This window comes from Centropristis striata, chromosome 3 (genome assembly GCF_030273125.1).
Source record: "Centropristis striata isolate RG_2023a ecotype Rhode Island chromosome 3, C.striata_1.0, whole genome shotgun sequence".
NCBI lineage: Eukaryota > Metazoa > Chordata > Actinopteri > Perciformes > Serranidae > Centropristis > Centropristis striata.
Window position 1 is genome coordinate 11522555 of NC_081519.1, and position 17508 is coordinate 11540062.

At 40.8% G+C, this 17508-nt stretch overlaps 1 protein-coding gene across 3 annotated transcripts in view; it reads right to left on the reverse strand.

Moving 5' to 3' along the window:
* Positions 1-3298: 3298 nt before the first annotated feature.
* srgap2 (SLIT-ROBO Rho GTPase activating protein 2) overlaps positions 3299-17508 on the reverse strand; it is a 66930-nt gene continuing 52720 nt past the window's right edge. For 2 of the 3 annotated variants that reach the window (XM_059328134.1, XM_059328148.1), the window contains exons 11-23: positions 17276-17303; positions 16962-16992; positions 16189-16249; positions 15878-15955; positions 15470-15604; positions 15265-15370; positions 13119-13343; positions 11289-11368; positions 10124-10322; positions 8387-8524; positions 7676-7919; positions 7297-7407; positions 3299-7204 (exon numbers count right to left, since the gene is read on the reverse strand). In XM_059328134.1, coding sequence (XP_059184117.1) covers positions 6641-7204; positions 7297-7407; positions 7676-7919; positions 8387-8524; positions 10124-10322; positions 11289-11368; positions 13119-13343; positions 15265-15370; positions 15470-15604; positions 15878-15955; positions 16189-16249; positions 16962-16992; positions 17276-17303 — 2000 coding nt within the window. In that variant the 3' untranslated portion in view covers positions 3299-6640. The remainder of the gene's footprint in view (positions 7205-7296; positions 7408-7675; positions 7920-8386; positions 8525-10123; positions 10323-11288; positions 11369-13118; positions 13344-15264; positions 15371-15469; positions 15605-15877; positions 15956-16188; positions 16250-16961; positions 16993-17275; positions 17304-17508) is intronic. The other variant, XM_059328141.1, reaches the window with a different exon arrangement.

Genomic DNA, 17508 nt, shown 5'->3' on the forward strand with positions numbered 1-17508 from the left:
GTGCTTGTGTCTGGTTATAAATGACGGCGGAAATGAAGCGAAGTGCACACTTGACAGTTTTACTCTCTGTCTGAACTTCCGTGTGTGTAGGACTGGGGCATACTGAGAAATCTAAAGAAAGAATTCTTAACAAATCTGCTTTTTACTTGAAGCAAATTGGAACTGGAAACGAAAGACTAGCGAACTAGTGCAACAGGGCCGTAGGTTCATACTGGGCATCTCCGCGTAAACAGGAAAGTACAGCAGCAGAACTTGCACCCTGCTATTCCAGTTGTTTGACTTTTTCCACCACGAGAGACTCAGGAGAATTTATTTTTGAATCACCCTAAAACACAGTGATCCAAACAGATCATCTCACCATAAAATACTGGACCAGTCATCCACTACCTGTATTGTTTATTTATTTCGTCAGTAATTGTTTATAATATACATTTCTGTGTATTGCTTATTTATGCACTTTTTCTTCAACTTGTTCAGTTTATTCTGTGTTTAACTGTTTGCCTTTTATTTATTGTACCTGAGTGCATTGCCAATAAAGCAGATTTCTGATTCTGATCAAAGTCAATTTTAAATGAATGAACCAACACCAGCTTGATTAACATTCCACCCAGTGCACAATAAAGAAAATAAAACATGACATTATTATTTATTAAAGATCCATCCATCCATTATCGTTAACCGCTTATCCGCACTCGGGTCGCGGGGGGCTGGAGCCTATCCCAGCTGTCATTGGGCGAGAGGCGGGGTAAACCCTGGACAGGTCTCCAGACTATCGCAGGGCACATAGATACAGACTCAATGTGATTATTAAAGATGTCTTATCAAAACGACCCAACACCACTTTGAACATCTGGCTTGCCTACACACACACAACAAGCATGATTTAGGAAGAAAGAAAAAAAAACAAGGATGTAAGTTTTTGCAAATAACCCATTATTTTACTTCTTTATAAATGTGCAGATGTGATTGTGTCCCCATGTCCCTGAAGTAGAGTCCTGTCATTATCCAGGGTTTGTGTCTGAATCACTGCTGTCCATCTTTCTCTCTGCTGAATAATTTGGGTGATATTAAAATAAAATAAAATTTTAAAAAGCTTTATAGCCCAGTTATGAATCACATGGATCACCATAGTAGTTTGACTGGTTTCACTAATGGATTTGGACAGACAAGAATATTTAAGACAGAAGGTGGGTATATGTGCACCTTATGCAGGAAATCAGACACAGACTGGAGATGTGGCCTTGGGATTTGTAGTTGCCTATTTTTCCAAGGTTGTTAAATTCATTGTGTAGGGATGCACCAATTTAAGTTTTTCTCTGCCAATACCTTACTTACCTCAAATATTTGCTGACATGGCCAACCAATCTGATACCAGTGACTCCTTGCCTCATTTTTCTAATATATAAAGATGTTGAATCAAATACAATGTCTTCTGTGGCTGTGGTGGGAGCTGTCCAAAGAAAAAAATACAAAAAATAACCCAGATGATGCAATTTGGACTGGGTTTTATGCTGCATTCATGTGGTGTTGGAATTGGAACAATGTGTTCGCTACTTGGAAAATTCATGTCAGAAACAATGACTCAGAAAGTTGGCCAAATTTTGGTACACACCTTGCAGAGTTGACGTCTTATTACGCAGACGTACATAGATACAGACTCAATGAGAGTGTGATTATTAAAGATGTCTTATCAAAACGACCCAACACCACTTTGAACATCTGGCTTGCCTACACACACACAACAAGCATGATTTAGGAAGAAAGAAAAAAAAACAAGGATGTAAGTTTTTGCAAATAACCCATTATTTTACTTCTTTATAAATGTGCAGATGTGATTGTGTTCCCATGTCCCTGAAGTAGAGTCCTGTCATTATCCAGGGTTTGTGGCTGGATCACTGCTGTCCATCTTTCTCTCTGCTGTTCAGCACTAGATAGAGAAAATTCACCAATCTGACCTCTTAAATATAATTTGATGAACGCTGAATAATTTGGGTGATATTCAAATAAAATAAAATTTAAAAAAGCTTTATAGCCCAGTTATGAATCACATGGATCACCATAGTAGTTTGACTGGTTTCACTAATGGATTTGGACGGACAAGAATATTTAAGACAGAAGGTGGGTATATGTGCACCTTATGCAGGAAATCAGAAAATACACAGACTGGAGATGTGGCCTTGGGATTTGTAGTTGCCTATTTTTCCAAGGTTGTTAAATTCATTGTGTAGGGATGCACCAATTTAAGTTTTTCTCCTTACTTAATACCTTACTTACCTCAAATATTTGCTGATATGGCCAACCAATCTGATACCAGTGACTCCTTTCCCCATTTTTCTAAATAAAAAGATGTTAAATCAAATACAATGTCTTCTGTGGCTGTGGTGGGAGCTGTCCAAAGAAAAAACTACAAAAAATAACCCAGATGATGCAATTTGGACTGGGTTTTATGCTGCATTCATGTGGTGTTGGAATTGGAACAATGTGTTCCCTACTTGGAAAATTCATGTCAGAAACAATGTCTCAGAAAGTTGGCCAAATTTTGGTACACACCTTGCTGAGTTGACGTCTTATTACGCAGACGTTTCCTCTATTCACATGTTACTTTTTTTTTCTGATAACATGTAATTTATAAAAAGGTATTCTTCTATAACTATTAATTGCTAATTGACATAGATTAGTTATTTATTAGAATAAACCCTGATAAAGTCAGGTAAAACAATGTTCAGCTCACCAATGGGTTGTTTAAGGAGGAATAAAATACAAAACATATTTTTTGTAGCACCCATCCACAAATGGAAGTGGAAAGTATGACGAGCATGTGAATGCAGCACAAGAGTTTTTTTTTAAGTGAGCATTTACGAGACAAGGAGGGTCTGGTGAAAGATACTATTGAGTTGCATTATGGGACATGAAGAATTTAATGTTTTTGGAGCAAGACACTTTACCAGGGGCAAAAAATCTGAGTTTCTTCCTCTTTTTTTGACTTTTTAAATTTCTAGTCTTCAAACCTTGTGGAAGTTTAATTCCAACTAATTTCTACCAATTGGAGTACTTCACTACTTTGTGGCTTTTCTACACAGTTTAAGAAAGTTTTGCTTCCAATGGGTCATAGAAATCCCTGTTAGTGATTCACTTTTTTTTGTCCGCATCATGCTTAATTTTCACTGTACTTACTTGGGACAGACACACATTTCAATGTATTCTGTCATTATTTTGAACAATATTTTCAGGGCTGTTTTTTTTTTAAGATTAAATGTGCATTTTTTAATCAGTACAAACTTCAAATAATTCAAGAATCTTTATAGCAAGCAATGTTTATTAAAAAACAGATCTACTACAAGAACTACACATAGAATTATATAAGGCCTATTTGATTAAACTACTATTGCTATTACTGTACAATATTGTACCAAAAAAGAGTGTACCTCTGTAATGTACAACATTGTATATACAAAGTACATCTGAACACAGGATTCTCCAGTAATACAGAGACAACTATAAATAGATTTGACATTACAGTCTTTTTTTTAGTTCTGCTGTTTTCAAATGGACACAAAAATGCATATTTAACAATATTCAATTCTGACAAATCATCCCCACACAGTTAGTCCACACGCAAGCCAAGTTGTTCAAGTGCACGATGATTGATTTGAGATCGAAGAGGGTCCCAGCTCCCCTTAACGGCACAGCCAGGACAAAACACACCAACCAACCACATGCACATCTGTATGTGTGAGAGTGTGTGTGTTGATACGGGGAGTTCTATCCTCACCACAAGTGCACACACACAGTCACAGTCCCTCCAGTTGTCATGATGAGGTAAGAGCAACACAAATACACCAGGTATACACGAACAGTATACAGAGATAAAAATAACAAGTATAATTCATTACCTGGTAGAGAGCATACAGGAATGCAGCATGTGCTGTATTTCTGGGAGAAAGGGAAAGGCGTGGGGAATATAAGGACGCCTCAATAGTTCAATACTGTTTCAATAAGGTGAAATAAAACAAAAAAGGAAGTATTCAGTTCACCTTGAATGGCATTTGTCTTCTTTTGAAGTCAGTGTTTGCAAAATTGTTCACATATTCCTTAATTCATCATCAGCTCTTATTCTGCAAAGTAACGTTCTAGCAAATAATATAATAAAAATACTTTTTTTTAATCTTCTGATTTGGGTTTTCTGGTCCTTTTTCTACTTAAAGGGATAGTTTGGACTTATTTAAGGAGGATTTCATGCGGTCCTTAGTGAGTGTATTGCCGACAGTTTGATGGTGGTCGGTCAAGTTTGGACAAGCAGACAGGAGTACCATCAAAAGCTACGCAATGCACTGTCGAGGGCAGGGGCAGCAGTGACTATCAATATCAGTGTACGCTACATTAAGAATATTTTCACTACTTTACCTTGCCATCAGACATGCCTTTTCAATGAGGAATTAAAGCTGTTATATCCATCTATGCTGTCTTCAAAGCCACCAGACTTCATTGGCCAAAACAATTGTTTTACTTCATGGGACACAGGAGTTGCTGATCTATCGCTGCCTTGATAAGTTGGTTTGTTTTGTTATTGTTCGACTTTGGTGAATCTGAGATAAAACACCAAAGTCAAACAATTACACAAGCAAACTAAACTATTGAGGCAGCTGTAGAGCAGCAACTCCTGTGTTCTGTGAGGTAAAATTGCGGTTTTTGATAATGGAGTCTGGTGGCTCTGGAGAGAGCACAGATAACGGCTTGAGTTACCCATCAGAAAGAGCTATCTGACTGCAAGGTAAAGCTTTGAAATCATTCTAAATATAGCATATATTTAAACTGGCTAAATACATTTTGCTACTGCCCTCGCCAGCTTAGTACATTGCTGAGCTTCTGTGCTGGTACTCCTGTCTGCTTCTCCAAAATGCAGGTGTGCCCAGCGCCATCCACTGCACGTAATACATTATGGATAAGAACCTCATACAACCCCTCTAAAAAAACACAAACAACAACTTTAAAGCAGACTGAAGACAGGACAACAAATCATGCCTGCACCTGCAGGCTTTTTATCTGGTCACTCAGTGCATATTTATTCACTAAGGCTGCTGGTACTCCAGAACATGGGAGAAGTGTTTTTTTTTCTGTGTGTCTCCACCCAGTTGCTGTTGGGTGGCATCCCTTTATGATGGGTGGGCAAGGGGTGGGGTTGAGGTGCTTACATACTCTACATCCACGCATGCTCACACAGGCACGCACACACACATGCACACACCCAGACAGCTACACAGTTCAATATTTTACCATTACAGATTCTGAGCATTAATTAACAACTGGAAACATAAAGTAACAAGAAAAAGCAAACTTGCTTAAGAACGCATTGGATGAGGTGGTTGGTTGTGCTTCTATCTAAACACACTCAAGAGGATCCTCAGCTCCATGCTTCCAGTTATCATCATGATTATTAACATACATACACACCATTAGAATAATATAACCCTTTTTACTGTTAAGTCTGAAGTATATAGTTAAAGGAGCAAGCTGTAACTGTTTGAAGTTGTCCTGTGGCCTGCAGATATATAAACTGATGCAATCAGCCAGCGCGTCATAGTGGCTGCTGTCTATGGCCCCAGCATGCAAGGAAAACCTGAAAGGCGTTTAGCTGCCACAAAACACCACCACACACACATCTGGAGAGAATGTGTGTGTATGTGTACAGTCCAACATTGCCTATAAAAATGTTGGGTTTCAGTGGTCCCCTACACACATAAAAGAGCTGCAGGAGAGAAGCAGCATAATGCCTCAAACTACCAGCTGTATTGCTGTATGTGTATTTAGAATTACTGTGGGCCATGTTCGCTTTTGGAGAACACTGTTCCTGCTATGCTCCTGTTGTGGTACTGAACAGTAATAATAAAAAAAAAAAAATCACCAACATATCAAACACTGGAGGAAGAGATAAAATAAAGCTCTCGATCACATGACTTACACTGATATTTGGCCCAGTTTTCTTTCTTTTCATCGTCATCTTTCATCAAGTCCACCTTTATCTGCCAGTCTTCCACTTCTGAAGCAGCAAGTCAGTGTGTTTCATTTCACACAGAGTGAGAGCTTAGCATTTCACAGTCTATTCTTAGGAATCAAACACTCCCTTCCAGTCCGCTAGTCATGGGTCATTAAAAAGAAAAGAAAAACTGTCATGTCTACTATACAAAAATCAAACAGTGCTTTTTGTTCCTCACTTAGATCTGTGTGTAAAAGGCAAGTAACACTCCTGCACGCCCACTCAAACACAATTTCAAACATCACAAACTAGTGTATGTAAGCTGTAGGTCTTCAGGTGTCCATCCTGAGTCCTGTTCCCTTGTAAAAAGACATTTTTTAAAAATCCAGTGATGCCTGGGATCTCTGCGGTGGCAAAAAAAAATCTTTGAAGGGTTTTCACTAATCTACGCCCTCTGATAGTTGACCTGTAGTAAGCAGAGCTGCCAGGAGAGGGCTGAAAAAGCTCTAAAGGGAACACGGCGTCTTAAGAACTGGCCTGGACACCGAGAAGTGAATGCTACACGTGAGTAGTGGGTTAGGTCTTGAAGTGCGTTCTGCACCTGGTAGAAGAGCTGTAAGAATGAGAGTCTGTAAGGATCAGCATTGTGGGTCAGATTGAGAAGTCCTAAGCCGGGCAGGATTTGTCGTTAGATTGGGGTGGAGGTGGAGGAGGCGGGGTGTGAGGGAGAGAGTGTGTGTGGCCTGTAAGTGGAGGAGGAGGTGTAGGGGGCACAGTAGAAGTCGGGGAACCCATGGCTGGACTGCCAGCTCCGCTCTTTGGGAACACCACCGGCTTCGGCCTTGTTGCTGGGGGGCGCAGCTCTCTAAAGGAAGGTACGGATGAGGAGAGAGAGGAAGAGGAGAGACAGGGCGACGTGGCAGAGGGCAGGGGGCTCCGCGGCTGGCTCTTGGCTGGGCGGAAGGAGGAGGGCACGTCGCTGGCGGAGGAGGCGCTGCGCTGAAGTGGGTGGCCATGCGAGGAGCCCCCCTCGCTGTCCCGTAACAGACGGGAGTGGAGTGGACTGGAGGGCTCCGAGGCTCCTCCTCCTCCTCCTCCACCACCACCCACACCTTTCAGCTGCTCCAGTGTGTCCAGGACCACGTCTGGGGTGTGTGTGTGTTTAGAGGTGCTCTGTCTCTCCAGCTTACTGAGCTCAGTCAGTGCAGAGCTCATCGCAGCCTCAATGTCCTGCAACACCAGAGGTAGACAGAAAAAATATGACCTTGTGCATACAAATATCCAAAAGTAGCAGACGGGAAGGAAGTGATCTGCAGTTGTACCTGTGAGCTGTGCTCCACCTGGGCTATGACCTCAGGGTCCAGTGGTCTGTGGTTGCTGAAGCTCTTAGAGCGCCCTGCTGAAGTTGTCTTGCGTAACTGTGGGCTCTCCACCTGAAATGTTCAAACCCCTCAATTAAATGCCCGCTAAACTAAACACAAGTGCAAATTCTCAATAGCTGCTACCACAAATGTGCAGGAGAAGCAGTTCATGATAGGGGGTGGGGCTAAACTAAACCAACTACAGAGAAACTCTCTGCAGAGTGCAAAAAAGTGCAGATAAAGTGGCCTATAGAGCTGCAAGTCAAAACTAAAAGTGGTCTACTCACTGAATTAATGATATTATTATTTATTTATTTTTAATAAATAGATGTTACAGTACCTTGGTCTTGAGAGAGGAGTGGCGAGTGACTGAGTTGAGGATGCTGTGAGCGCTGACGGGTCGTTTGTCTCCAGTCTCTTTCACCAGAGCGCTGCCAACAGGAAGAGAAGCGGTTCTCACCCCTCCTCCTCCCCCTCCTCCTCCTCCTCCCCCTCCCCCTCCGCTAGCTCCTGGACTCGTACTGTCGCTCTCTGAGCTCCGGAACGCTCTTCGGATGCTCCCGGACTCCGGACGTTTTCTTAACCTGAGTGGGACAAGTGTTTTACTTATATTTTTCTATCACTTGCTGTGTTGTTGTGATGCATTTCATTTCGTATTTTCATACACAGAAGAAACAAAATACTGCGTCTCCCCAGCTCCAAACAGTGCATTAAAAGACAGTAATACATATTTAAAACTGTCCATCACTTAAATAAAAACAAAAACATTCCAGGCACACAGTTAAGTAGCAGTGCTGACACCTTAAAAACATGATAGTTAAGCAGAACAAGAAAAAAACACACGTGAAGTGTGTTAGTGTTCAAGGGTTCACCAACTCAGGGCAAAAAAGTCTGAAAACAACAGAAAACTAAAATCATAAGGGGAAAAAAACAGAACTATTCTTCTTTCCTGTTTATGATTTGTTTTTTTTTACTCTTTTGCATTTTTTGGCCCCAAGTTGATTTCCGTACAATTCATTTCATATCAGCTAAAAGCTAAAAAGTTGCCCACTTGTTCAGGTTGGCCAGGTAGATGTCAGCCACGTGAGCTCCAGTAGGAGAGGCAGCGCTGCCTCGAGTCGACACTCTCTCCTCCAGCAGGTCCCTGCTGTCCACATCAGGCTTCGGACTTCCCCTGCCCCCGTCAGTCCTGAAACAATCAAGCGGGTCTTTTGTAAGCTGTGCTCTCACCAAGATAACAGAGGGGGAACTGTCTCTGTCACTGACTCATTACTTCTGAAACACAAAGGGACACTTGAGGGCTACTTTGCTTCTAATCAACTGTTGTGCTGTTGACTCATTTACAAACAGGCCACAGTGGAGTGACTTAACGAAGCACAAGAAATGATGCAAACTGTATGTGAGTAATAAACACTTATCCAAACAAACTTTTTTTCCCCAAACTACAAAGAAAAGTGACGGCAGAGGGAAATTCTTCACATTCTTATCTTGTCGATTACTGATCTAGATAACTTTTTACTCACCACCTCTGTGTTTTGGGAAATGTGGACAAGAAAACAATAAGCATGAGCTTCACACGCTTGTCTTTGTAGATTTTTACTGCAGTCACAGAAAGTATTCCCCTCTAACTCCCTGGAGCCACAAATGTATTAAGAATCCTCACACTCACAAGGAAGTTGAGCTGCTATGATATGCAGTTTACTACGCATCATGACTTCCTTAACTTCCTTAGCTACGGGGATTTCCAGTGGAATACTTTGTGTGTTTACTTTAGGTCAGGTTAAAGTACAAGTGTAATTTCTCTTGATGTTTTTCTGTAAAAGGCTGTTTGCTTTTTTGTTTCGAGTTTACAATTCCCAAAAGTCTACAACAGAGGCATATCATGATCAGAGTAATTAGGCTTTTCACGATAAGTTCTATATCAACTTATTGTTCAATATATAAAATGGACATGATAGTTTTTTCTGGATTCGATGTATCGTCGTTTGCATAATTTTTTGTGTTTTGTTTAAAGTACTGTGGAAATGTTTGACAGGCAGTACGAATTGCCGAAAAAAAACCCCTATATTTCCCAAGCAGCAATTCCAGCTGTTTATATGTATAATTAAAAAATGTTATCACAGTGCTTTTTTTTGTTAACTGAGCCTGACAGTCTATTTTATTTGTTTTGATTGTAGTTTAATTATTTATGTTTTATTTATCTAGGATATTTTAATATTCAATTCAAAGTCAAGTCAAAGTTTATTTATAGAGCACATTAAAAAACCCCAACGTGCTGTACAGTTATTAAAATACAATTAAAATCATACACACATTATAGTAATAAATAAAAACAATGAAAACCATCAAATAGTAATAAAAATCTTCAAACAGAGTTACAGTTAAAAAAGGACATAAAAGAATAAAAAGTAAAAAAAAAAAAAAGCCAAGGATTCTTGCCTAGCTGGGACTGAACACCAGGGAGAATAAATAGTTTTTTAATAATGTTTAAAAGTGCAGCTCTGACCTGGATATTTATTTTCCACAATTGAACTCCAATGTTTAATAGATTTAAAAAATAATTGCTGTTTGTAATTGTACTTGGATTATTATGCTCTAATTTCATTATATCAGTGGCATAAAAAGGTCCTAAAATGACATCAACGATACTTTCGTTTATCATGATAGTTTCTGGGAAAAAACATTGTCTTAAAAAAAGTGTTATGGTGACAGGCCTAAGTATAATAAAAATTTCCATTCTCTTAATCAGATATTTTCCATACAGACTAGCAACTTGAACACATCTTACGTGTCTTGGACCACAATGTACTGGTGTGGCACCAGTCCATCCACTCCATTATGCCGTCCCTCCCACCAGTCGTCAGAGGCTCGCTGGTACAGAAGCAGAGACGCTCCCTTCTTGAATGAGAGCTCCCGGCTAGTCCGACCGGAGTAGTCGAACCGAGCGATGGCTTCGAACGCGTCTGACTCTGAAACAGCCAATGAGCCTGAGATTCAGAGGAGGGTGGACAGACACGGGACGTGACGGAGAAGCAGGGGGCAGCAACAAATGAAAGAGGAAACAGAGGTGGAAGAGAGAGGAAGCAGATTAGTGCAGAGCAGGTTAGTGCAGCTGTGTTTGGTGACTGCACAAATGTTAAAATTGCTGAGCATTAACAAAGCAGCATAATAAACATGTTACTGGGAGAAAGATGTGAGCTGTTTTAAATGGTTAAAGCCTTAGTAACTGGTGAGAAAAGCAGGATGAGATTTAATAAACTGGTGGCAAGAGCAAACTGACTTCATTACACTACAATATATAAAATAAATGGCATACATACACTACCGGTCAAAAGTTTTAGAACACCCCAATTTTTCCAGTTTTTTATTGAAATTCAAGCAGTTTAAGTCAAATGAACAGCTTGAAAGGGTACAAAGGTAAGTGGTGAACTGCCAGAGGTAAATAAAAAAGGTAAGCTTAACCAAAACTGAAAAATAATGTACATTTCAGAATTATACAAGTAGGCCTTTTTCAGGGAACAAGAAATGGGTTAACAACTTAACTCTATGGAGTCTTGGGCTATTTTGTCCATTTTTTACTTCTTTTCATGTCTTTGTACGTCATTTTGTGTCTTTTATGGTCATTTTGTGTCTTTTTTTAGTCATTTTGTGTCTTTTGGTGTCTTTTTTTTGTCATTTTGTGTCTTTTTTTGGTCATTTGGTGTCTTTTTTTAGTCCTTTAGTCCAACATAAAATGTGATTTTGAATTTTTTTTTACTTTCAAAACACTATCATGCTCAATGAAGAATTTTAAATGTTGCAAATGTGCATTAATTTCAGAGTACAGTGAGACATTAAACTGCATAATTTTCAATTAAATTCTGGAAAAGTTGGTGTGTTCTAAAACTTTTGACCAGTAGTGTATGTGTATGTGTGTGTGTGTGTGTGTGTGTGTGTGTGTGTTTGTTATGCACCATCTTCGCTGTTATGGATCACAGAGACGGTGTCAGGCGCCGGCTCCTCCACAAGGGGGGGCTCACAGTGTGGACTGTCACTGAGGTGGACACAGAAGAGAGCAGATGAGGTTAGAGGACACAAAAGTCTCAGACTGACAACATGTGCTGATGACTCACAGCCTGACCTCATATTCCTCTTTTTAAAGCACATAAGCTCATGCTGTATGCACCACACCACTGCGAAGCATCAACATTATTACCCTGTTACAAACCTCTACACTCCTTCAAATGCGCATTATGTTCAAAATGTCTAGATTTTACGTCTAAAGAGACCTGGAGATGAATTGAGGTGCATACAGGGCCACGTGACTCCAACTCACTCCACTGAGAAAACTGACCAGACACCAAAAAGAAATTTCTTTGAATTATAAAAACAAACAAACTTGAAAACAATAAATTGTTCAATTACGTTTTCTATTCATTTGACTCCCAAATATCCTCTACAGTGCCAGAAACATAGAATTATAAATACACATAATTTAATGTGGTTTTGGCTCATTTCTTTATGTGTGCAGTTAACTGTACACTGCCAGGAATAAAATCCTGGCGGGGAAATGCTGAAGGTTTCAGGTAGAAACTTATTAATTTGCCTTGTTGGTTTAAAGGGATAGTTTTTTAAGTGGAATTGTTTGAGGTAGTAGTAAGGATGTCAGTGTATTACCTATAGTACATCAGCCCACAGTTTGGAAAAGCAGGCAGGAGTAAGGGGCACAGATGCTAAGCAATGTGTACTGCTGTGGACAGCCACCAAACTCTTTTGAAAATAAAATTTAGTTTTACCTAGCATGGGAGTTTCTGGTTTACTGCTGCCGTGATAAGTTAGTTTATTTGTTTTATTGTGTTGATTGAGGCAGCAGTGGAGCAGAAACTCCCATGTTCAGTGGGGTAAAATTGTTGTTTCCGTCAAAGGAGGCTGGTGACTTTGAAGACAGTTTCCCGTCAAAAAAGGATTGTCTGACTGCAAGGTAAAGTGGTGAAAATATTCTGGGCTTGTGGGGCCTTCGTTAAAAGGAGGCTGAGATAAGTGTTGCTGCTGCCCTCATCCACAACGGTGATGGTACTCCTACCTGCTACACTGACTGTGGATAAGAGCCTCATACAACCTCACATGAATGAACAATCCTTTTAAAGTGATACAATTCTGCTAAACTGATTCTCCATGTCTGAGAACAACAACCAATTAAATACCTACTATATGTTATGTTGTGATTGTTAAAGTAGAAAAAATTCAAAATTCCCAGTAACAGTACACTATCGATCACATGACCTAAATGGTAGCTATGCTACAACAAAGCCCATCCATGCCAGGGTGATAATATTTTCTGTCTACACTTTCTACAGTTGAGACTCCAGCGTGACTAATAGTCTAAACAACTGCACTGACTGGCAGCAATCATAATAACTGCTGCTGAAGCTTGTCATTACAGTAAAATTGACCCTTGTATGCATTGTGGTGTGTGTGAGTGTGTACATGCTGTGCTCTGTCAGGCCGATGTGGTCAGGCGGTACTTTAATCTCCTGTGTGATGGAGGGTAAGCTGATCCTCGTGGCCCCCTGGCCCCGAGTGGAGCAGACAGGCTGAGCCCCCCATCACTCCACAGCAGCCCCTAAATCAACCGCCTGCCCCCCCCTCTCTTTCTGGCCTCCTCATCATCTCCAAGTCCCCTCTTAGTTGGATAACAACCGGACAAGACATTCCCTGCTGTCCAACTCGCCTGAGTGGTTCAAGTTCCTGCCCTGCATGACTTATCAGACTCCCCTCACACACACACACTCTGGCCCCCTCACCAGAAGTCATCTCCAGCTCCAGGGATGATGTAGATGGGGCCCTGCAGGTCCTGCAGTCCGGGGAAGATGGTGTCATGATGGATGATGATAGTTTTAATGAGCTCGTTGACATGGGCCTGGCAAGAGACCTGGTCGTGGCCTTCGGGGACAGACATCAGGGTGGGGCCGAAGCAGATGGCCAGGTTGTAGGGGTCCATCATGTTGTCCTCGCTGTACTGGGACAGGCTGCGCGGAAGGGAAAGCAGAATTGTTAAGAAGGTATTACCTCATCCTTACTTCTTAAATATATATACAATTGACTATGCACACAAACAACCATGACACATCATTTACATCTACATCCCTCGACTGCATATCTTTGTGTGCTGGATCCATTCAGTCCAACAGTAAAACAAGCCAGCATCACTTCATTTGTGCACCGTGGTGACGGAGGCTCTGATGATGTGTGCGTGTGAGAAGAAGCAGGAGCATCACGGTGACCGTAAATCACTTAAGTAAAAGTAGAAGCTCCCCTTCTGTCTCCACTTGATTTACCCAGGAGTCTCACATTACATGTCTCCCACGTCCCTTTCTTTTTGTCTGTTACTCCCTTTTGCTACCTCCAGTTAGTCAAAGGCTCCGTTAGGGTTTTTAAGGGATGGATTGGACAGCGTGGAATGTGTGTCTCTATGATCAATCTCTAGTGTGTACTGGGAAAACCATATATCAACCAATACTGAATCAAACAAAGTACACTTTTTGTGAAGTTATATTTGGTATAAACTACAGGTGCATCTCAATACATTAGAATATCATATAACAGTCCATTTCCAGTAGTTCAAGTCAAATAGCCCCAACCAAGTATTGAGTGTATATAGATGGACATACTTTTCAGAGGCCAACATATTTATATTAAACATACTTTTTAAAACTGGTCTTTTGTAATATTAATTTTTTTTGAGATACTGAATTTTAGGTCTTCATTAAATGTAAGCCATAATCATTATAATTAGAAGAAATTAAATGAATTAAGACATGAAATGTTTCGTTGTGTGTGTAATGGATCTATATGATGTGCTATTTCCACTTTTTGAATTGAATTACTGACATAAATAAACTTTTGTATGATATTCTAATTTATTGATATGCACCTGTACTATTTACTTTGACACAAGCCCTCCTATTGCTTCTTATTGCCCAGACAACAAACTTTGAATGAGCTGTATTAGCTGCCATTAAGCAAAGTTTCCCTCATCGCCCAGAGCTTTATGGTGCAGTCTGTCCTCGTCTGTTTAAAGAGCTTGGCTTCCTGGGTGTTGTGAGCCAATTGAGATTCTGTATTTAATATTGGGAAATACAAATAAACTTGAAGTGGAGAATTTAATCATTCTCCCCTAGAGTAACGAAGAGGCAGAAATGTTCTTTGGACTTTGGGGGTCTGTACTTGACTTCCCACTGAAAGGTTAAAGGATGTTTAGATTGGATGTGAGAAGGCCAACTGAAGGTCTTAACCTCACTGTGGTATTTATAAACTGTTGAGTGAAATGCTTGCAGGTCAGAGGAGAACTGTCTTGTTGATATGACAAATACAAGTGATGGTTGCTTTAGTTTGCAGTTTATGGTGATTGACTTTGAGGGTGGCATCTTGTGACACATATTAGCATTTATTGAAAAAGTCTCAGAGTAGGCCTGTCACCTCCAATTATGCAGTTTGTTCTCAGTGGTTAGTGTCAGAGTTACAGTAGCCAGAAGTTTATATATGTAGGGTGCTCAGTTGAGACCATTTAGTGCTCTTTATGTGCTGTATTTTTTGCAAACCTAATGAAGTGAAAAGTGAAAGTGAAATTAATTGTTTGTGGGATTTAAAGGTGCATGGTAAATGATCGTCCAATACATTAAGTTCAGATAATGACGATTGATTATTTACTGTTTTCTGGTTTCAATATATAACTTAACTTCACAATATATAACTTAACATTACAGTAATAACTACTAACCTAGAACAAAAATCTGCCTTATTCCAAAAACTACCTATTTTATTGACATAACAACTACAAATGGCTTATTTCTCCCGCTGGTTAACTTTAGTGTCTTGGATTGTGCTTGTGTGTGAGTATGTGTTTGTGTGTGTGTGTGTGTGTGTGTGTGTGTGTATCCTGTTACTCACTGGTTGAGGAAGGCAAACAGATATCTCATAATGATGAGAGTTTTGCTTGGCAGAGACTGCAGAACTTTCTTAATGTGGACTGCCCGCTCCTGGAGGCTCTCCATCGCTGGAAAATAACAGAAGCCACGACACCCGGGGGATTACTCACACAATCAAGCACATAAATACACACTCACACAAACAGACGAAACGATGAGAGACTTACAGACACAGGATATGAGGTCATGGAAGACTTCCTTAGGGAAGAGGGCGTGGTCCAGGCCTCTAAAGTAGAGCTTCAGCACACCAGCGATGGAGTCCATGTCGTGGTCATTCTGGTCCCCTGCTAGCGGGTCCTCACCTTCATCAGGACAAGGACACAGAGAGAAAAGAAATGCGTATTTGCAAAATTGTCCTTCGCACCAACTCGAAAGGCTGCATCTTGGTTTATTGGATGACATACAAATACTAAATACATGACAGTACACACAGGCTGCACCCACAGCTGTTCCCTGTCCATCACTGTGTGTAAACTGTAGTGATGTCGGTGAATTTCCCATCAGGAGCGTCAGAAAGAAAACAATTGAAAAAGTTTGTTTAAAAACTCAGGTTTCCTGCTGGGTGATAGTCTTACCTCTCTCAAAGGCATTCTTGATGTCGTTGACTTCCACCTGAGAGCCTGACACTCTGAAGATGCCTTCATGCTGCAGTCCTGCACAGACATAAACACACATCATGTTTAAATCAAGCCCCTTTGTTCATTCTCAGGATTTTATACTTCTGGAGATCTTGCTTTTTTTTTAAGCTTTCAAGCTAAGTTGTTCTAGTTAAATCCCCAGTTTCATTTGATCCAGAACCAATCACACTTGACTCAACAACGCAACCAATCAGTGCACAGGAAAATCTGATGCTAAACCTATCACTTCACTGGAGAATTTCACTCACCATGGCGACTGATGAAGCGGATGCAGCTCTCGACCATCAGAGGAATGGCCTCACCAGACTCCTAAAATCAGAGAGGGAGAGAGGAATCACTCCCGATACAGGGACACAAGACAGGAGACCGGTGTGGAAGAAAAACACAGCGCACATCTTGTCAGGAGGATTTCCGCACACACGTCTGCACACGCACATGCATCCATGCACACATTTATGAGTTGGGGGGGTGGGAGCAGTACCCAGCTGTTGCTAGGATACGGCGCTTTTTCCTTTTCCCTTTGTTTGTTTGGGGTTTCCAGAAATCTCTGTGAGGTAAGGCTTTGGACAGGAATTTTGGACAATATATGTGCCCATTGTTCTGTGAATCCCACTGTGGTTTTAATATGTTTAAAACCTGACTATTATTTGAAATAAATAATAAATTGATTTCTCTTTTAAGTCAGAGCTGGTGGCCAAAACACAAGATATCCACAAGGGGGAGCCCCAAACATGAGCTTCCCCAGTGGAGCACTTCCTTTTGATCACTGATGTGTATTTTCAAATTGCATGACAGTACAGATTCAACTGTAACCATACACATGTATACATTTATGTATTGGGTATATTAATGAGTTTTGCGATGATAATCAAAGTGCTGTCAAACTGTAGGTGCCCGTACACCCTGCGGGGGAGGATACTGGGAGAAAACATGTGGCTCAAGTTAAAAACAAAGCTCCAGTGGCTTGAACTGAGAAGCTGACATCCACTCAGAAACAAAGACACTTATGACAGATAATTACCTGCTTCCGTACCGCCGAGTTTCTCCGTCCACTACACAGAAAGAGAGAGAGAGAGAGAGAGAGAGAAAGAAAGAAACGGCACTTTGTCATTATGTCTCCAGAGAAAGTCTATTTATACTCACACAACTCTGGTAACGCTCTATTTGTATACACAGACACATATGCACATGTGTTGAAAATATCTATAAACAGTGAGAGGGAAAATAATACCCCTGGCTGCCAAGAAATTAAGCTTAAATGCTGCTATGGTATATGTGAGCGTGTGTGTGTGTGTGTGTGTGTGTGTGTGCATTTCCTTCCTTCACCACACCTACCTGGCAAGGCAACAGTCAGTCTTCTGACCTAAAGGAGAGAGAAACAGGAAGAGGGGGAGGGGGGAAGAGAGAGATAGTTATAGTAGAGGCAGGACACATGAGGAGGAAATGGCTTCAGATGGACAGAAACAGGAAAAACAAACTTCCCACTGAAGCTGTACACACATAGGTTTTCCTGTAAGGTTGTGGAAATGCATTCGACCCTGAGGAACCCCCCCTTCTCACACTTAAAC